The following is a 21709-nucleotide window of genomic DNA, read 5'->3' as shown; positions in this document are numbered from 1 at the left end:
TACAAGCATTTTATTATTTAGAAACCCCTAAAGCATTCCACAATGTTGAGCAAAGCTATGCTCATGATATTACTCATATCTTGCATCAAAATAAAAAGTCCAGAAATACACGAGTTCAGACTGCAGTAATTTTGTTTCAAAAACTCATAAATAATTCATGAAGGAAACACAATAGAAATCATGACCATGAAGGAGGTTTTATATCTGATATAGATTCGTCTTCATTTGCATAAACTTTAACTTGGATTTTCTCTATCAAACTTGGTTCATTTCGTAAAGAATTCAGTACGATATGAGAACATACATCATCAGTTTTTGAAGCCGTTCAATATACTTGCAGATCATGTTTTATCAGGTCTCAAAACACTCAGCTATGCCTCGTGTTTTTAAATCCTGATAAAACACTCCTTCAAATTTATTAAGCAGTACATAATTAGCAATTTTATACAAACTATGTTTTTCATAAAAAATATCAGTCCTTGTTAAATAGAGTACACTGAATAAGCTCATGTCAAAGTACTAATAGACCTCTTTACCTTGGGCGTAATTTTTCCCCATTTCAGACCATGTGTCATTCTCTTGAGAATATGATCTTTTTTTGAGTTGTATCCATATTCATGTGTCTTCTCATACACAATTGTTAGACAAAGAAATGATACTCTGGGGAATGACACATGGTTTGAAATTGGAAAATATTGCATCCAAAGAAAAGAGGTGTATTACATGTATGCTAAGTCCTACAACTTGACAATAGAAAACAAACACCTATCTATTTAGCACTTATTAATAGTACTTTCCCATTATTAATTCTACATTACCATCATCACACTTTTCAAGTCCTTCTTTATCCTGCTCAAATCATCTACAACTTCTCTTGTATCAGATGGCTGGATTTTCTCTTTTTCTTGAATATTTTCCCTGAAAACAAAATTATTTATTTAACCCCATATTCCTTTCTATAGTTTATCTTGTTTTTATTACAAGGGAAAGGTTAGGAAGCTAATCCAAAGAACTCCTTGAGAAGAGTCTCCATTACACATCTTTAATGCAAGGTAAATTAGTGTTCTAAATTGAAATACAGATGGTTACAGAGAAAGTAAGACTGTAGCCCTTTTTTAACTTGGCCGTTAAACATTTACCCATATCAGACTAAGTGTTATTCTTTTTGGAATAAGATTTTTAGTCTGAGTCATATTCATATTCACGTCTTCTCATGTATCATGGTTAAACAAAGAAATCATATTCTAGGAAATGACGTGGTCAGAAATGGGATAACATTACGCCCAACTCTCAAAGGTCTATAGGCCACTTTAGAAAAAAGCAAGAGACTGGGACAAGTTTTGATCTTAAAGGTGTAATATAGAATAGTCATCTTACAGTTTGAATAAGTTATGATAATGAACAACTAAAAGAGAGACGAATTATGAGCCACATATTTACAGGCTAAACTTAACAGAATAGAAAAGTGGAAAGGGGGAATGGAAAGTTTTTCTTTGTCTTTGTAACATCCACCAGGATGATAGAAGACACTGATGTTAAACTGATGTTCATTATAATAGTATTAATTTCAAATGGCAAAGGAACAGTGAAGAGGACTAATACTGAACTACAGCCTGCATATCAAGGGGGCAATGTTAATTCAACTTGTTGGTTTAAGCCAACAGAATTCTTAGCTAAGAAACTTGTTTAATAAGCCTCATAATGTTTCAGGTAAAAATCATTGGATTTATTCAACACATGAATATTTTAGGTTATAAATGCTTTTTCTTGTTTATTGTTCATTAATAAAGCTTTACTCCATCTACATCGACATCAGCAAATCACCTGAAAAATTTTAAATGCTAATTTGCATTATATAAAATTATGTACTTAATTATGTGGTTAGAGTACAAATTAATAAAGAGGTTTTGAGGAATTGTTTTAATATTGCATAAATTGAAGCAAATTATTCAAGAAAACTCTTGTGGTGTGAAAAGAAAGGAAAATGCACAATGACACGTAAAATCTGACTCAGACTCAAAACATTTATTAAGAGAAAACTTCACATGAAATACAACAGTGTGATATAGATAAAGAGACAAAGTAAGTTATCTCTAGTCACTTCATAAATAACTGACGGCTAATGATCTCTGCCTGACAGTTTACACAAACACAACCTACAACTAAATAACTATGAATATGTATATCAACACTAGCCACTATTTCTATCATAATAAGATTATTCACACTGTGATAATATAAGAAACTGTGTTAAAAAGGATGATAGATAATGACTGTAGTGTAGAATTACCATGAAAAAGTTGATGCAACAGACTATAAACACAAGTCTCATCCTTTAAGAATACAAAAACAACGTCAAGTACTCTTTGCAACAGTAAATACGTGTCAACCGACAATAAAACACGACTACGTATTTGCATGGATTAAGTGTTCTAATCTCATTTACAGCTAGTATTTCAAGCCAAACTTTAACTTGAGATGGACGTCAAACATGTAATAACATTGGTATATTGATATTAGAGTGACTTAACTTGTCCCATAAAATATTAGTAAGTATAATATATAGTAGATTGCATACAGTATATCTGTGAAGAAGTTAACTAACAAAATTGTACGAATTAGTGCAAAGTTTTCTAGGTCTATGGTCTACTGTACTTACTAATTTGTGCAAATTTGTGTAATTTCTTACAATTTTTTTCACAGATTTCACAGGTATGCACTCTAGTAAACCCAAAGTCCATTGTTTTCTTTGTCTTACTTTGATTGCCAGGCACTAATTATACAACTTTTTTCTACCAGGCCCAATAAAATCACTCTACCATTTGCCCATCAGTTTTTTCATGTACAGTACATTGTTTTGAAAACGTACACTTAATAACAACACTCTTTTTACTTTAAGGAGTTCAAAACTCAAACTCTAATAAATCATAACTCTTTTCATATCCTAAGAACAATAGAAAACGAGCTCTCTATGTTTGTATGCAGGTATTTTATCCTTTCCATGCCAACTCCTCAATAGTTATTATTCTTTCTAAGTAAAAATGCTTGAAATTACAGCTTTGCTGTGGCTCTATATTAAAAACACTTGGACTTCTATTGGTATTTTTCAAAAACTAATTTGTAATAAACTCATTTTATGATAAAGCTACATAATATACAGCACATTTTTTATGAACCCCCAAATTATTCATGGTTCAAACTCCCCTTAGTTACCATTGTTATGTCGCAGAAGCCTAAAGCCCCGTTTACACTAGCAATTTTTGCGGCGATTTTTTTGCAATTTTGTCCATAATAAATAATGGTAAAGAATTTACTTGTAAAGTTTTTTTCATATTTCCAAACATTGCCACAAAATGAATCGCTGCAAAAATCGCCAGCGTAAACAGGGCTTAACAAATTAGCTAAACTTTCTCAGAATTTAAAACTCTGATCACAGAAAATTGATTGTTTCAATAGTTTACTGTTCTGTGAAAATAAAAGAAGACTGCCTTGTAATACTTGCAGTACTCTTTAAAATAGATACTATGCAGTTGTTTGTGGGACAAGAAGTTAATTTCACTGGAAAAGATGCTGCATCAATCATTGGTTGGCTGTTGTCAGAGTAGGAACCATGAACTTACACAGTTATGATTGATGGTTGCTAGTAAGAACAATGAAACTGGCCGTTTTCAGGATGGCATCATTTGACTACCATTACCGAAATGCTTTACACAAATTTTCTGTCATATTCAAATTCATATTTCACTCATGAGAATAGTAAGACAATTGGTGCTAATTAACTGAACAAAAGAATGTGTGCAAGGGATTTTGGTGTTTGTAGTTAATGACTCCAAAATGCAATTGTCCTATTCCTTTCTCACCTGCTTGGTGAAACATATTCCAGTTCCCAAATGTAAGGCCTGTAAACATACTAGCTATTCAAGGTTCTTGCAAATGCAGGTTTATCCAGAATATTTAACAGCTTTGTGATCTAAACTAATAATTATAAGATGAGTTTGCTATGTTTCACTAAGTTTTTTAAAGTTAATCAGGAAGCTTTTAATTCCTTTGTCAATTTTCTTTTTCCTTTTTGACTGTGAACTCTGTTCCTAATATAGTAGCTATTTCACCTTGCATGAAAGCCCATGGCAAGTTGCTTCCTTGAAGTGGGCATCTTTCTCCACTTGGGCAAAACACTTCTGATCCTGCTCCTTGCTTTTTGATGCTGTCCCTGGAGCATGGGAAACAAAATTTGTGATGCCCAATGGAAGGACACTGTACAAAATGGGTATCTTCAAGCTTGTCACGGCATAAACTGCATCTCAAGATATTTGTTCCAGATCCTGGGTTTCTGTCTTTTCCTTCGCCTTCTGGTCCACCACTTTGTGTCTCTGCAGATTTGGAGATTGGTCCATTTGGGGGTCTCGGAGACCGACAACTTGGTGAAACACAACCAGCAGCACTAGCAGGTGTTGCTTGAATGCCTAGGGCAGATCTACAGTCTATGCCAACAACAGATTCATCAAGCCTTCCAGGGACAGCGTTGATAGGAGACTTGGTTTGTGAATGGAGAAGGCCATCACTGACAGGTAATGGAATAACATTACCTTTAGTAACAGGTGTAGAAACCATTGGTAGTACGGATGCAGATGGTATACTACTGATTGGTGTTCCAGGAAACACTGCTCCGCTGCCTGTCAGCTTGCCATATTCAGCTGGACCATGGACCCAACCTGCTGCTGGATGCATCATGTCATCCTTGGTAAAACGCCCCATCATTCCAGCTGGCCTTCCTGGTTCATACTCATCTATATCTGTGCCTTTTCTTTTACGACCATACAAAGCTCCAGGTCTGGGATTAAAGCTCAAGTTAACAGCAGGTATTGGAGGATCATCTGGTTCAAACTTCCGTAGAGGTAATAGTTCTTGAATGACAGGTTCTTTGAAGAGTCGCACGGACTCTAAAAGCAATTCCCCAAGTATCCTCCACTCTCCTTTGGAACGATCCTTCTCATATTCTATGTACTTAAATCCTGACGAGACCCCTCTACCATACTCTTTAGATGAATCAACATGCATTTGCTTTGCCAATCTAGATGCACTTTGAAAAACACAACCAGAACCACGAGGATATTCCATCAACAACTTCATTTCAAGTTCCTGGCCAAGTTTGCTACTGATGTCAAATGCAAAAACTCTACCTACTAAGTTGTGATCCTTCTTGAAACGTATATCAAATGGCACTGTTCTGTTAAGAATATTAATAGTCTCATGAGCTATGTATTCTTGTCTTGGGACTTCTAATGCAAGGTGAGGTTGTCCTAGAGGTGGAGCAATCACTTGGCCTTGATGATTTCTGACTGCACTTCCGTTTAACATGCTGTGACGTGTATCCTCGTAAAAATTCGCTCTCCTTTCCCCCTCTCGACCACCGATATTCCCCATTGCTCGATTACCACCAGCTTTTGAGCCGTTCGTTGTTTCAGGAGAGCTTATTTTGGGATAGGGACCGCTCACATTTTGATACGAAGCAGGATCTACTCCATCTTCGACTTTGGGAACATTTTGATATTTACCCAACATCCTTCTATGCTCTGCTGAGACAGGGAAGTTTGGACCGCCATTATTTGATAGTCCGTGTGAAGGAGGTGGACTTGGAGTTGAAGAGACCGATGAACCGGTTGAATTCAATCTTTCGCTCTTCGAATTTCGAGAACGATTACCTTCAGCTTTTTCCCAATTTCTTCTCAAAATGCGGACATATTGGATAACCTCTTCAATCCTGTCTGCTCCTTCATAATTACAACATCCGCGGCAAATTGGTTCGGAGAAATCATGTAAGACAGCCCAGGGTGAGTGTGGCAAATCGCAGAGAAAGCACTGCTGCCGCTGAAATCGAGCGGCCATTTTAACATGAGCAATATTTGTCAGTCCAAACCGCTTTCCTACTTTATAAAGAAAGCTATGATTTCCTTATTACAGAACTCATCAACCTTGAATGTTCGTATTATGTTTCCTTTCTTAGCGTAGAGAAAATTCTATCGCGTCCATTAATTCCAAGCATTTGAAGACGTGTATTTGTTGACTGGAGCGACCAGTACGATTCCAGTAGCTCGATTTCGAGCTTTGTTTAGTTGAATGTTTTCAACGAACCACGAACAGAACAACACGAAAAGTACCCACGTCGAACAGACTAGAACATGAACCTCACTTGGAGCTAAAACAATTCACAACCGGAATAAATATGAGCTCTCCAAAGTTTGGATGACGCGGAAACGTGATCTGCTCGCCCCGAGCGCTAAAATAAGTCTAAATTTAGTTCCCGGTTGAAAATTACCATAACTCGTTTGTCAGACGACGTCAAAACAATAGATGAAATCACACACGATACCTATGACGTCATACACCTTCTTATATACCTAAACCAAAGGGTCACATTACGAAACACGCGTCAACCTTTTTAGCCAGTATTGGAGCGTTATTGAATCACTCGTGTATCTCACTAACGAAGAGCAAGTAAATGATAATTGATTTGAGTCTAATAATGCATTCTAGATACTCAAAGTATCGTGATATAAAAGTTTGATGGTCAACAAGGGCGCCTGTCACGTGATAGAACATTTGCATAACTGGCGCGTTACAATAACAACTGTACAAAGATAAAGAGTTTATGTCAATATTTCAGCGTTTTTACGTCGCTTAGCAATAAGGTACGAAATCGGAGAGATTGAAAGAAAACAAAGGCTCTTTTGGTCAATGTAACCTAAGCTTTTGTATTCTTTCAACAGATTGTTCAACAAAGAAAATCCGGTAATCGATGTCCGATACGAAGGGCGGGAGTTCACTGTCGATTTTTATTAATTATTCACGGAATGTCTTGAAAGAAGGTGACGTCATTGACGTCATATTACAATGAATATCAAGTGAGAATACTGCATAAAGTTCAGCTGCAAGCTGAGGATCCCAAATTATAAATCAAATAATTCGACCTTGTTTTACAAGGGTACTGCCAAGAGTACTGGATAACACTAATAATGAAATACAGCTGTATCAAAACGGCTAAAAACAGAGAATCTCGCCGAAGTAAGAAATGTAAATATAGTCGAAAAAAAAAAAAAAAAAAAAAGAAGAAGAAAAAAAAAAAAAACAATCTGCGACAATAACTATCAAGCCTCAGTGTTATTAAGGTAGCAGTTTTTTGTCAAATTTTATCGTGTCGTTTTGTGGGTCACGCAACTGAGCTAACCAAAGCTTGTAGAGTCGTAGCTGTTTTGTGTCTTCATGGTCATATGAACATTCTCCCTCCTACAAATCAATTCATTTATTTCCTTCCTTATTATACTAAATGAAACGGAAATTGCCGTCTCGCCAGGAATGAATCATGCTCTTCTGAATTTTTATCCAACAATTTACATATTTATCTACACTTTATAATTCTTTCTCTATTATTATTACAATTCTAATTATATATTTCTTATCGCTACAAATAAAACAATTTTTTTTTCTTGTCGCTACAAACATTATTTCTTGTCATCGATAATCTTGAAATATTTAGTTTCCATGATTTGGGCTTGGTATCAAATGGCTGGGGAAGAAAGGTTATCAGATACTAACTAGCTCTGTTTACATGGCCGTAACATTACTACTCACGTCCCTTTCCCCTTGATGGACATATTGCTTAGTGATGTGACAAAAGGTAAAGAAATCGGAGACATCAAAGGGTATTAAGACAGCGATTCCCGTGACCTTAGGAAAAGTTGAAATATTGCGGGAGACCCCTGCCAGATAAATTTTATCAGTTTTTGATTTTTAATACCACAGATTTTCATCAGTTTAGTTGGACAATAGACAGTAATTTCGTTACAAGTTTTTCAAGGCAAGGATCTTCGTTCGTGGACAAAAAAAACTCTAATACTTTAAAAGTGCAATACTAAATTGGCAATTATTATCGATTGGGTGTAATCCAGAGTGGAACCAACAACGCCTTATTTCTGGGTGTGGTTATTTCTATCTTCCTTTACGGAAACTGGCATCATAAACCGCTTCTCTTCCTTCATCACGAGGAAATAAAAAAACTGTTTAGATAATAGATGACGACTGCTGTAAGGTTCTGAAAGCGTATGACGTCACGCGTGCCATTCATTTTTCTTATTCGTTTCATTTATATTCTAGAGTTGCCACATCGGATGGCCATTGATAATGCGGTATCTAGGTCTTCTGTTAGTGAGTCCGTATATGCTCACAGACGACCTCGTATAAGCTAAGCATTATAACAATACCGACTTACAGGAAGAACAAAGTAATTGGTACTATTTGATTCAACACACCTTCGAGTGTGCTCGAGCATAGTTAATCCATTAACTATGGATTGAGTAAAGTGATGGATTTCAAGAGAAAGTGACTGAAATCGGAGTTGAGTGGTATATCAACTTAAAAACCTGAATTAAAAGCCCATATATAAATAGTCAAATGTCCTACGCAATAACACTTTCATCATTTTGATGGTTTGTTTTGGCTGAAGGCCATATTTCTTTAGCAAGAGGAAGTCCTAGTAGGTGCGTTTAAGTACCTGACAAGGCAAAAACCTTTCTCTATTTGCCCGGAATAACCTTTCATATACAATAACATCCAGCACATGTAAAAGTGCATAATTCACAATTTTTCGCTAGAACCGGCTTGAAATAATATCGAACAAACACCCGGAGAGAAAAACACTTGAAAACTAATCGAGGAGATAAAGCAGAGAAATGGCCTTCCTGAATAGTCAGACGATAACATCTTTGCTTTTCAGATAACCATCCTATAGTTTTGCATTCAGTACTTATATAAAAGCTGTTTGAGTTCCAAGCATTCTATTTTAATCTTAAATGATTAATCGATCCAATAACATTAGAGAATGTTCTAGAAGCTATATTAGGTGATCACTATGGTAATATATACACCACGTAATGGTCTAGTTATGGTCAAGATTTACGATTGAAAACATTACACTGACGAGATCAGTAGTACTTCCTGTGAGGTACTTCCGATTTGACTCCAGAAGAATCGTGCTTACTATACACAATATCTGCCCATCTTCAGTTCCACCGTAACTAAATATCCCTAATACAAATTGCGGTTTATGACCTTCAGAATATATGCTCCAGAACAAATGAGGTTTCGATCGTTACTTGCCTAACGGTATGGGGTTAACAACAGACTGAAACCATTGACCGTGTAATATTCGTAATATTACAAAATAGTTAATGATCATAGCAGCATGTTTTTTGGCATGGTTCAAGGGGTACGGTTGTTGAAGACAAGTCTAGCAGAACAGATACGATTTCACGTGCAGATGGAAAAGAACGTGCGTAACCTTGACCTGTGAAAACCATTGGAAAGATTCCACGCCGGGTCAAGCGACATCTATACCATGTAATACTATTCTACATTCGAATCCCTTGTTGGAAGGAATATGCGCCTCTGTGCTTTCTTTCATGAGCTGTATTTTATTTACTCGTAAAGAAGTCAGTTCTCGCAATCACTAACTATTACATTTTTGTTGAAGAAAGAGATGCTTCTCGATGTCTGATAGTATTTTATTCTACAACGATGATAGAGTCCTAAGATACAAATATATAAAATCTAAGCTAAATAATAGCACTTAAAGTAAATCATGTATAGATAAATGTGAAGTAAACGATTACACATATAATAAATGGAAAACTTACATAAATAAAGATATACTGGTGCTGAATAGTCTTGTATTATAGTTCTGTCCTAAAACGTAATCTTAACGTAAACAAGATGGCCGCTCCTACTGAGCCGGTCAGCGGTATCTAACTCGTGTCCAGGCCCTAGTGGCCAGTAGAGAACTCTTCATCTCCCCCAGTCCTGGAATCTCTGACTGGGCAGTCAGAATTACTGGACTCAGTTTCTAACCCAGGTGCCTGTCTCGGGTTCATAGCGCCGTGGTGTCCTTCTGTCACGTGTAGGGCGTATGTATGGAGGTGCCTGGGTCAACGGGTTTTCTGGGGGACTGACGTCTGGTTGTGGTCCCTCGGTGGCTGGTGGTTGGGGGTGTGTGGGGACGATGGGTTGAGGAACGTTTGGGGATGTGGCACATGGTTCATCTTGTGGTAGCTCACAGGCCTCTTCAAGTGGTCCCTTGTCTGTGGGTATCAGTATGTGCTCCTGCTCCTGGCTTCTTCCTAGGGACGGCGGCGGGGATACTGTCTGCTGCGGGACTGTCGGGTGGGCTGGTGTGTAAGCTCTCAGGAATCGACGATTGCGCAGTGTCAGCCGTCCCGATCCATCTACTTTCACTCTGTATTGGTCGTTCTTCATGGATTCAACTACAAGGCCAGATCGGTCCCACTTAGTTGGGTTTGGGCCATGCTGGTTTTGAAGGAAGACTCGGTCGCCAGGGGTTAGTGGGCGAAGTGGTCTCGAGTGGATTCTCAAGGACTCGGTTGTGCGGGACATCCTTGTGCGCAGGGCTTCTTCCTTCGCTATCCAAGCCTGACGCCATAGTGGTCGGACGTTGGGGTTTGAGAACTTTTCTAGTCGACTTACAAAGGTAAGTGAGTCTCGTAGTGGCCGACCAAAGATTATTTGTGCGGGTGATAAGTTGCAGTCGCGGTCGGGCGTGTTTCGCAGGCTGTAGGATTGCACGCAAGAAGCGGTCTTGGTCGAGGTTCCCGGTTGGACCAGTGTTGGACATTAAAAGTCTCTTTGCTGCCTTAACAGCAACCTCCGCTCTCCCATTGGACTGGGGGAAGCTTACTGAGGACACGCGGTGTCGCACGTTCCAGGAGCGGAGGAAGTTTTGAGTGTTACCTGCTGTGAACTCTGGGCCACCATCACTCCCAAGTTCCTCTGGGACGCCGAACGTAGCGAAGAATCTGCGTAAATGATGGACCAGGCCTGCTGATCCTCCTAGATCGGTGCCAGCTGTTGAGCGTAGAACCTCTACCCAACCTGAGAGGCGGTCTCCGACGACAAGGTAGTGGCAACCCCCGTGGTCGAAGAAGTCTGCAAAGATCGCTTCGAAGGGGGTGGATGGTGGTGGCGAAGGTAGAGGGGGTGTGGCCGCTTGTGACGGGGCATTGCGGTTGCAGTCGGCACATCTTTCTCTGGTGTCCTGAATGTCCTTTGATAGCCCAGGCCAGTAGACGATGGCACGGGCACGCTGTTCCATCGTGGAGGCCCCTTGGTGGGCAGCGTGGAGGTGCTGGAGGATCCCTTGGCGTAGGGAGGAGGGAACAATGACGCGGTCGTTGTACAGCAGGACACCTTCTTGGATATAGATGGATTCGCTGATTGGGGAGAGATTGGTTAAGGTAGGGTCTTTGCTGTCTATATTGCCGTTTTGCTCGAGGAGACGGAGAGCGTGGCAGAGGGATTCATCTTTAGCTGTTTCCTGTGCTAGGAGGGACCACGATATTGCACTGAGGCCTTGAGCGTCTTCGCGGATTGTAGACATCAGCGCTGATTCTGCTAGGTCAGGTTCGCTTGGTTTACCGAGTGAGTAGTGGTTCTCGGAGCTCGATGGTGAGGGGTGTCTTGAAGTGGCGTCAGCGGCGTGGTTGGTTTTCCCGGGTCTGTGGACAATCTCGAAGCGCCACGGTAGGGTGCGCTGCTTTAGTCGGAACAGGCGGGAGTTCGATATTTCGTCTAGTGTGCGGTCACCGAAGATTTTTACTAGTGGCTTATGGTCGGTTACTATCACAAGGTTGTCACATCCTTGCGTAAAATATCGTGTTTGTTCGAGGCCCCAAGCGACAGCAAGTGCCTCACCTTCGACGGCTGCGTAACGCTGCTCTGCTGATGAAAGGAATCTTGAACCTGCTAGCGTGATTTTCCATCCCCCTGGGCAGCAGTCTGGTATACCGGAGGGGCAGTTGCAATGTTGCTGAAGCAGGAAGTAACCGATCCCGCGGTTGGACCAATCAGGCCGTAGGCAGGTGCGCCGTTGCATGTCAAAGATTTCAACACCTTCCCGGATGGCTTCTACGATGACTTCTTTGGACTGTTGGAATGCTGCCTCCAGGTCTTGGGACCATGTGAACTTACATCGAGGGCTGAGAAAAGGTTTGAATACGGCCATTGTGTCTCGCAACTGTGCGTAGTTCGCCACCTGGTTGACGAGGCCAAACCAGCTCCTGATGTCTGTCGTTGATTCTGGGGAGGGGAAGTCGCGGATGGCATCCAGGTACTTGGGGAGCGGTTCGATTGTTGCGTCCGATATCTGGAATCCCGCAAAGCTGACACTTTTTCCTGCAAATTGAAACTTATCTGGGTTGAGGACGATGCCGGACTGGCCGACTCTGGTCAGGAAGTCAATCGTTCTCCACCAATGTTGTTCCAGATCGGTGTCGTGGTGTATGGTGTCATCTACGCAACGTTCCTTTCGTTCAAACTCCGAGAGGATGGCACTGAAACGGCGATTGTATCCGTCTCCTGAGGACAGGAAGCCTTGCGGCGCCCTGGTGTATCGCCAGCGTCCAAATGGTGTGATAAACGTGGTGAGATGGCGATCTGATTCTCGCAGTGGGACGCTGTGATAACCGTTCCAGGCATCCGTGACCGTCTTCCACGTGTTCTTGGGGATGCGTCGCGCCAGGTGGAAGGGTGACTCAGTGGCGAAGGTTTCGCGTTGGCAGAACTTGTTAAGGGGTGATAGGTCCACAGTCCTGCGGGGTGAACCGTCGTGCTTCCGAGTGACCACCATGCGGTGGCACCAGGTCACCGGTTCCCCATACGGCACTCGCTCGACAACACCGAGTGCCTCATCGCGGAGGAGGTCCTCATAGACTTTCTGCTGCCAATGGACAGGTATGCTGGCTGGTTTGTGACATGCCTTTGGTGTGGCCTCTGGATCCACATGTATCTCAACTGGAGGTCCTGCCATGCAGGGCAATGCTCGATGAGGGCAAGTGTTGAAGGTTGAAGATGCGTATTGTTCGAGGAGCCAGGCTTTCATTCTTTCATTGTTTTCCGGGGTGCACGGAAATGGTAGCTCGTTGGGGCGTTGTGGTGGGGCTGTGCGCAGAGGGCATGAACACGTTGTGTCGTTGGCATTGGGTGGCGTAGTACAGCCATCGTTGATAAACCTACTGGCGTTGATGGATGAGGGTTGTTGTGGTTTATGGACGCTGTCGTGGACGTGTATGCCGTTGAGGGGTGTCTTTGTGTTCTCTCTGGTAGGGAAGTGCTCGCCCAGTAGGTCGAGATTGAGCAGTGACTCGTAGGACAGGTACATGTCTCGCACGGAGCTGCTTACATACACCATCGAGCGGCAGGTTGTTTTGGCACCGTCTCGTGAGGCTGCTGTTAGTGTGGCAAAGAACGCACCCTCAATGGCGATAGGGGAGCGGTTGGCGGCTGAGAGGCCAAGACTGACTGGTCGCAAGTCATCACGGGAAAATCCACAGGCAGTGAACTCCTCTAGGGACCAGAGGTCTGATTGTGCGCCAGTATCTGCGATTGCAGATATTTTTGCCTCCTTGTTAAAGCAGTGGTTGTGAGATCGGTTGTTTGGTCCGTCAACGGTGATGGTGACGGACACTCTGGGGTGTTCTCTGAAACGAGCTCTTCTCCATTCGCCCTTGGAGAATATGTGATGCTCTAGTCTCGTTGATGGGGGCCTATGGATTGTACTATGTGTTATGGTCAGGTCCCGTTTATAGCGTTGAGAGTGCTGTCTTCTTCGGCGCCGATGACTGTTGTGGGTGCTGTGTACGCTGACTGTTGTGATTTGGGCGATAGGCTCAGATTCTAGTGCCTGGATGTTGGCGGGTTTTTGGCGTTGCTTTCGTCTTCGGGCCCTGTAGCAGTTTATGCACACTTGATGGGGCTTGGTGTTCCATCCTCGCGCTCCTTCTGTAAAGGTTTTGAAGGGACTCTTACAGTCGGGGCAAGTTGCCTCTTTGGCTTGATCTGGATGTGATGGGGCCGCAGAGGGTTGTGTTCTTCGTTGTTGCTGGAATGATGACATGCCAGAGAGGGTTGATGGTGGGAGTGCATTTCGGGCCATTTCTTTGTTTTCCACCAAGGCAATAACGTCGTTCACCGCTTTCTGCAGGATGTCTTTGGTCCCGAGTACCTCGCGACGTATGTCGGGGTCGTAAATGCCGTTGAGTAGGACGTCTCGGAGGATGTGGTCTGTATAGTTAACGGTTTTGCCGCACTCGCACCGTGTGCTGTAGGCACAGGTTTCGGCCTTTCCTCGCGCCCGAGCTGTGAAGGCACGGAATGCCTCGTCGCGTTCCTGATGTAATTGCAGCAACTCGGTGCGTATAACGCACGTGGCAACCGGGATGACGGCCAGTGAGCGCATAGCAGAGAGAAGATTTCCGAGGGATTCCGATGTTGCCTTGTGGTTGGCCTTTAGGATGCTATCTCCCAATGCAGGTCCAGCACACTGAAAGAGCTGAGATGGGGCTGAAGCATCGTCTATGCCAGAGCCAGAGCGAAATACTTCCCAACGGCGGACGAATACGTTCCATTCCTCTATTGAAATGCCGATGTCTACTTTCGGCCGATCTAGTTTCGGTCCTCTTGACGCTGGGGCCTGGAGCGTTGTGGCAGTGTCTCTGTGTGCTAGCCCATGGTTATTTAGTAGTGCAACGGCGACGGCGTCTGTGACATCCTGTGTCTTAAAGGTGCAGCTAGGAACAGAACATTCAACTACAACCATGACTCTATCATGAAGAAAGAGATGCTTCTCGATGTCTGATAGTATTTTATTCTACAACGATGATAGAGTCCTAAGATACAAATATATAAAATCTAAGCTAAATAATAGCACTTAAAGTAAATCATGTATAGATAAATGTGAAGTAAACGATTACACATATAATAAATGGAAAACTTACATAAATAAAGATATACTGGTGCTGAATAGTCTTGTATTATAGTTCTGTCCTAAAACGTAATCTTAACGTAAACAAGATGGCCGCTCCTACTGAGCCGGTCAGCGGTATCTAACTCGTGTCCAGGCCCTAGTGGCCAGTAGAGAACTCTTCATTTGTTAGTAGTACATTTTAAATAAGTTAGAACATCCATCTATCTCTGACGCGTTGTTTTACTGTTTTTATCAATAGTTGGAACGCCAGATACGTCTAGAGGAATGATCATCATGTGATGATTGGAAGACGACACATCCGTAAAGAGATGGGCGTCGGACGTGTTCAAGAGGCAAGCAAGCAAAGATCCAATGTAACAGTATTCATTACCTAGAAAAGTACAGGTCAGGAACTAGAGACAAGGCTACGAAAACATTACTTTAGATCCCTTTAAAGTTTCTTTTTAGCTATTTAATAATATTTATAATCAGGTGGCCTGCATTCGAGACTTGGCACATAACGAGGAAAAAATGTTTTTGACCCAATGAATATATAGTTATTATAAACAAATGCTACAGTATGACATTTGAGCCTAGTATAGACTATCAATTACAGGGCGTTGTCTCTTCAAATGTTACGTTGTTTTGCTGTAAGGTAAAGGGGTAACTATAGTTGCCAAAATTACTACATAGTTTAGAGGATAAGGAAAGACTAGACGTAAAGAAGATGGCTAAATATATTCGGTTTGCAGCCATGGAAGAGGCATGTCAGTCTAAACATTCAAAACAGTATCCGTGCTCTGACGCCCAGTGACCCGAATACCTTATCCACGTGTTAGAATATCACTTGCATGTCGATCGGCCTCTATTAGTTTTACATCATCATGAATGTATAAATTGATACGCGGACAATAAAGAAATTTAACAAATATCGATCACATTCTACTGTAGGAAGTACCACACTACTTACGGGTGGCAATACCCTGCTGGCAGTCTCCTAATCAGTCACGTTATGTACGTACTCTGTCCTTCTCCTTGCCAAGAGGGTTTTTCACCGGACTCTCCAGTTTTCCTCCCCATAAAAGCTATCAGATGAGTTGTGTCGTACGCATAAAAAAAGGCCCGAAGAAATCGATTTTTTTTTTCGATAAAACTCAGTGACCGGAATATACACAAACTACGGCTATGCTAAGGAAGTAAAACATTCGCCAACCAGCAAGACCAATATTACCTAGAACTGAGAAAAATAATCATAGTCTCTGACTATTTCCCGCTGATTTATGAAGAAAGGGGACTAAAAATCCAAACAAAACAGGAATATTCTTCTTAACAACATTTCTTTACGAGCCGATTTGGTTGCTGTTTCATATTTCTATTGAATCTAAATTGAAATTGTCTTTCCTTTCCTTTCTTTTTCCCTTTCTTTTCTTTTCTTTTCTTTTCTTTTCTTTTCTTTCTTTCTTTCTTTCTTTCTTTTCTTCTTTTGTTGTTGTTATCTCAAGTGCGTTAATGTCCATAATTAAAAAGATATAGGAAAACAGTCAAGAAAAAGAATAATATTAAGGACTTATTCATCTTCCAAATCCAATCCCTACTGCACCGCAGGGATAACAGTCATCTCAAGTGCGTCATTATTCAATAGAAGAAAAAAAGAAATTGGTAAAACAGTACAAGATAAAGAGGAATAATAAATAGAATCTATTCCTCTTCCAAGCGTGTCGTTCAATCCTTACTGGTACGCCTTGTTGAAAACCGCCAGGATAACAGTAAATTTTCTGGTGTGGCTTAAAGAAAGTTATGGTTTTGATAGTCGTGAAAATATCCAACTATTTCATCATATTTCATTCTTATCCAATAACTGTCATTAAAACCGTCAATGGTACAACAAGAGTACAAGCTGTCTGCACGCAACACGCTTGAGTACACTAAGAGTTGACGGTGCGCGCAAATACACCACACTGAACCGGGTCTGTCTGTCTGGAAACGCAGCTGAAGATACAATATGCTGACTATCAGAAATTGAAAACACTGCTGAATATAACATCGGCAAAGCATCAAGTAACAATTGAATGCACCACAGAATGACCAAATACATACAGCAATATTCCAAAAGAAATACGGGAGAGGATGAGAAATAGGGGGAGTTTAAAACGGTTGCGGTGAATACCAAAATACGCCGACCAGTACACGTCTTTAGATTGCTCAACACAGCTGACCTATAATTTCTTGATGCAGTGCTGAGCTTTTAAATAAATAAAAAATATTCAAGCTTGAATATGTCTTAAAAACCATCGTAAATTCTTTATATGTGGCTCAGTGCCATAAAACATCATTGCGTTTTTATATTCTTTAATATGGACAAAGATAATGGGAATATTGAATAAATGATTGTGAAAAATTTTTCATTCAAACAGGGGTTAAAGAAAATTACGTGAAAAGGCCTAGTTTTGCATGTTGTTTTATTTATGCCAGAACGAACTAGAAAATAAACAAACATGAAAATGAAATTTAGATAAGTCGCCTCACAGTGCGTGGGCGAAACGCCTCTAAAGCAATCAATCAGTTTTGCAAGACAAGATGAATAACTAAAAGAAAATATGAGAAGGCTATTAAAACCAGCCATCATAAAGAAGAAATAGTCTGATTTTTTGTCTATTTACTAGAGGGTTTGATAAAAGAATACGGCTGTTGAAGTGGACAAGGTCTTTATCTTAAGCTTAAAATATCACAAGACATCAGTCTTTCTTTGATAGCAATGAACTACGGATGTTTTGATGCTAGTTAGTGATAAGATATCTTAGGCTATGCTAGATACATCACTGGGATAAAATAAACTTCTAGAAAAATCTTTTCGACTGAGTAAAAAACAATTTTTACCGATCCAGTTGAATGTTGATGTGAATGTCACTGTGTACTGACGTCATCGACCAAAAATAAACTTAACAATGGAACCCCACACAATCGACCCATCTTTCCACCCTCAACCAAAAATAGACGTTCATGCTTTGCATTAAAAAAGTATATAATCATCATTAACTCATTCACAAATATTTAAAAAATTTGGACATTATATATTATAGTCCAATTTATATTCATATTTCAATAAGAATAATCTACTTCTTGTCAGGCAGTTCGGTTTTTCGGAAGAGACGAATAATAATATAAGAACAATGTGTGTTTGTATCAAAGCTAGACCACAATGCATCAGGTTTGCTATTTCAGAAAACGTCCATTGAATGACTAATGATCCTGCCTCAAATGCTCAAGTGGGCAGGCGTAAACTCAATCAGCCTGTAATGGTTCAAGCCCTATTCTGCATACTGTTATTTAGATCTATTAAAAGTTACACTTGGTATGCCACATGGTAGTATGTTAGGACCTTTGCTGTAGTTTACAACATACACATTTGGAAGCATCTTCTCCTGAAGACCCCAAAGTCAAATTAAATGAAGATTATTTTGTCCTTACAATGTGTATGTAATAACAAATAGGGCCAACAACTCTGTTTCAGAGGCATGGGGTTTGAAGTATTGAAAAACTTGTTTCTTTGACAACTTGCCCATCAAAACATTGGAAAGACATCATCAGAATGAGCAGGCACACAAAACTTCTGCATAAAAAAGGGTGCATACAGGCCCATAAACTGGTATGTTGGGAGGACTCTTAATCAACTATATATGGTGATGAGACTTTCTCAGTAAATAATAATATTATATTTTTTAGCACATTTAATTTAATTTTTAATAAACTTTTCATTACACTAAGCTCAGCACTTACCTTTGTGGGTAAAAGGTCTGAAAATGAGTGTTTGGCTTATTCATTACGAGATGCTTGGGATGGGACTGTATGTCAGCAAAACCTTTGGAAGAAAACACAAACTTCATGATTCCAACTTTAACCCTTACTACAGAATTACTTTATATTGTGTCTGAAAAATTATGAAAACCCCTTGAAAGGAAAAACTTGAAATAATTAAAGCTATGAACATATGGTGCAATCTTGGAGGCAATCAACATTGTAAGACATTTACGGCAATATTGTGGCACAATGTTGCACCATGTGTCTGTGCATTAACTCATTAACTCAATTGGTATGAGTGGCCATAAGTTCTTATCAAAAAACTTCAGTCTGAATGGATTAACTAATGTAGTCTCTAGATAATCCTGGCAATATTACTCAAAGTTTACATAAGTGAACTTATCATTAACATTTCTGCTCTTCTGCTTCCAAGTCCATTTCCCCTACCAAATGCTAATACAAATGCATGCTACATGACCCCTGGTATGCAAAAATCTCATCATATGGTACATAAATCCACTGCCTTGAAAAGTGCATTCAAAAAGGCATTTTACCTTTCTAGCCATATCCATTAGTAAGTCAATCACTGAATATGACTTACTTTTATATGGCTGTGACTGTCTCAAAGCTGGATCATCAAAATGCACCCTCTTTTCTCTTGGTAGTTCAGAGTACCGAAGTTCTTTAGCATGTGATCTTATTAAGCTATCATGAGACATTGGAAGAGGTGGTCTTTTTCTAGGGAGTGGGGTCTGTAATGGGGAATCGCTAGACAAGAGGGAAGAGTCTTGTGGAGAGGTTTGGGTCTTTGTGTTCTTTACCAGCTTAAATTTTGATAGAGCATCTATGAATTCAAAAAATATACAGATATGAAGAAATAGAAAACTTGTTCATGCTTTGTGCATTATAAAGAATGAGGGGATAGGTAGAACACTTGAGTAGTGTTAGGAGAAGCACAAAGCATTAAGCAGAATGCTTCTCTACACTCCTCAACTGTTCTGCCAATCCCCAAGTATTTTAAAAATAAGTGCCTACAAGACAGCAACAGTTTTTTTATTTATTTTATGAAATATAAAATTACTATAACATAACATAACATATCAGAATGTGAGATTTATAATAATTACGGTTATTTTCATAATGACCAATAGTTCAACTTGAAAATATTTTCAATGATATAAAATGTATGATATGTTACCTTTAGTGGTACTAGTAGTCTGAGTTTGTGCAGCTCTTTGGGTGAAATGCTGGCTTGCAGGAACATAGGGTACTGGTGGCTTATGATTATCCATTGTTGTTGGGAGTGGTTGTTTGGGATGTCCATAGTAAGTTGTCACAGGGCCTGAGGTAGCAGATGAAGACACACAGGATGTGGAAGATCTTACTAATGCAGATGGATGTGAATATGGAATATCAGACACATGGGGATGTCTTGGTTGTACACTTGTTTGTGAGTTCTGGAGAAAAAACAATCAAAATATTAGAAATACTCCAAGTATTAAAGGCTATTTAGCCATGATCCAGGCATTGTTTTTGATTAAAAGATCTCTTGTCATGCTGGGGATACTTTTATAGAGTGTTTTCACTCATGTGAGAAGGCAGCCATAAACAATAGAAACTTTCTGCACAGTATTTGCATAAAAATAGAGTTCAATTCCCAGAGGATAGAAAATGTATTGTTTTGGTACCCTATAATGGCCACTGTGACATTTTAAATGAAAACGCTCTATGAAATGTTTTCATTCACGTGACAAGACAGCCATATTGGTGTACCAAACAATAGAAATGTTCTGCACAGTTTTTGCATAAAAATAGAGTTCAATTACCTAAGGATAGAACATTTATTGTTTTGATGGTACAACAAATGCTCAAACGCTCTATACGTACATGATAAGTATTACTATTGTCACATTGTCTAGATTGTCAAGATATTACAGACATAAATTTAAACACTTCCAATGGTCAAAACACTAATAGAATTCTACTTCAAAATTTAAGTAATTTTCCATTCATATTCATGCATATCTCTGTACTGGTAATCTCAAAAAGTAGAAACAAGGAAGTAAGTGTTTGATATCTGCTCTCCATTTGTTTATCAAACTTCAAGTGATGGCTATGATTATGTAATTCACAGCATAATTAATAGGACTGGGTCAAAATGAACAACAGAAACAAAAGGAGCACCTCAATATTATTAGGGAGGCAGAGTTTCAGCTCATAACAAACGAATCATGAAAAATGCTCAAGCCTACCAGCCAAACTTTTCTCATGCAAATCCTAATAAAATATTCATTTTCTCCATAGTCAACATTATGAGCTGAAACTTCACCTTTTTACTGATATCCAGGTGCTTTTCTGTGTTTCTGATGTTTCACAACTTACTACTCTATTTAAGGGGGTAGGGTCATGTGACCTATTGATGCAAGTTGTCTATTAACCTGAAGTAAACAAGCAACATTTGATGTCATGGCAGACACAGACTGACATAAGTACAAACCTGTGACTCTAGGAATTGTTTTTGAACCTCTTCTAACTTTTTGAGTCTTGCATCCAATTGTTTTTGGAGCCTATGTTCTTGTTCGACAACCTTCTGATGGTCAAGCTTGGTTTGTTGGTCATGCAATACATTAAGAGAACTAACTAAAGCTGATATCTGGGACTCTAGTCCATGCTGGATCTAAAAATTAAAAGGAAAAATTTGTCATTGCTAATCACCACCACAAGTACAGCAGTGGCACAGTGAGGGCGCTTCTAGCAGCCACTATCCAGTCCATATACAGTATGACCCCCGGAGCAAAGTTCTTACCAGCTGGAATTAGAGGTTGGTTTTGAAAGAAAAAAACACGTCACTTTTTAATATGTTGGGATACAGTGCAACTTGCAAAAATATGACCACATTAATTTGTATACTTATATGCATGCAAGCTTTTTGCTGCTTTCATACGCCTTAATTGGTAAAACAAGCCAGAACTTTGGTTAAAAGTACAAAAGCCAGCAATTAAAAGTATGCAAATACATTATCGCCAGATGTACTTTTATATGTCTCACTGTAACATGCTATAAGAAACAGAACAAAAATTACATTAGGAACAAAATCCTAATATT

The 21709-nt window shown here is 39.9% G+C and overlaps 4 protein-coding genes and 1 long non-coding RNA gene across 7 annotated transcripts in view; 1 reads left to right on the top strand and 4 right to left on the bottom strand.

Moving 5' to 3' along the window:
• The window catches only part of LOC116306259 (uncharacterized), a 38772-nt gene that overhangs the window by 13945 nt on the left and 3118 nt on the right, over positions 1-21709 (bottom strand). For all 3 annotated transcript variants that reach the window (XM_031716285.2, XM_089040722.1, XM_089040721.1), the window contains exons 6-10: positions 21102-21281; positions 19803-20061; positions 19206-19448; positions 18584-18665; positions 819-918 (exon numbers count right to left, since the gene is read on the bottom strand). In XM_031716285.2, coding sequence (XP_031572145.2) covers positions 819-918; positions 18584-18665; positions 19206-19448; positions 19803-20061; positions 21102-21281 — 864 coding nt within the window. The remainder of the gene's footprint in view (positions 1-818; positions 919-18583; positions 18666-19205; positions 19449-19802; positions 20062-21101; positions 21282-21709) is intronic.
• On the bottom strand, positions 2005-6291 carry LOC116306261 (interferon regulatory factor 2-binding protein 1). Its single transcript, XM_031716287.2, has one exon. The coding sequence runs from the start codon at positions 5884-5886 to the stop codon at positions 4051-4053; it is 1836 nt and encodes a 611-aa protein (XP_031572147.1). The 5' UTR covers positions 5887-6291; the 3' UTR covers positions 2005-4050.
• LOC116306265 (uncharacterized) lies at positions 8964-15735 on the top strand. Its single transcript, XR_004198242.2, has 2 exons — positions 8964-9485; positions 15066-15735. It is a non-coding gene; the product is annotated as an uncharacterized LOC116306265 (long non-coding RNA).
• Positions 9537-10611, bottom strand: LOC148905175 (uncharacterized). Its single transcript, XM_089040725.1, has 2 exons — positions 9690-10611; positions 9537-9581 (listed from the first exon to the last, which is right to left on the bottom strand). Exon 1 carries the CDS (start codon positions 10441-10443, stop codon positions 9889-9891), a length of 555 nt encoding a protein of 184 aa, XP_088896851.1. The 5' UTR covers positions 10444-10611; the 3' UTR covers positions 9537-9581; positions 9690-9888.
• On the bottom strand, positions 10470-15019 carry LOC148905174 (uncharacterized). Its single transcript, XM_089023953.1, has 3 exons — positions 14838-15019; positions 10563-14729; positions 10470-10479 (listed from the first exon to the last, which is right to left on the bottom strand). Exons 2-3 carry the CDS (start codon positions 14657-14659, stop codon positions 10470-10472), a joined length of 4107 nt encoding a protein of 1368 aa, XP_088880079.1. The 5' UTR covers positions 14660-14729; positions 14838-15019.

Source organism: Actinia tenebrosa, unplaced genomic scaffold (assembly GCF_029948245.1).
Source record: "Actinia tenebrosa isolate PJP-AT-01 unplaced genomic scaffold, QUT_ActTen_1.0 PGA_scaffold8__29_contigs__length_14323225, whole genome shotgun sequence".
Lineage (NCBI taxonomy): Eukaryota > Metazoa > Cnidaria > Anthozoa > Actiniaria > Actiniidae > Actinia > Actinia tenebrosa.
This window is presented reverse-complemented; position numbering and strand designations above follow the sequence as displayed.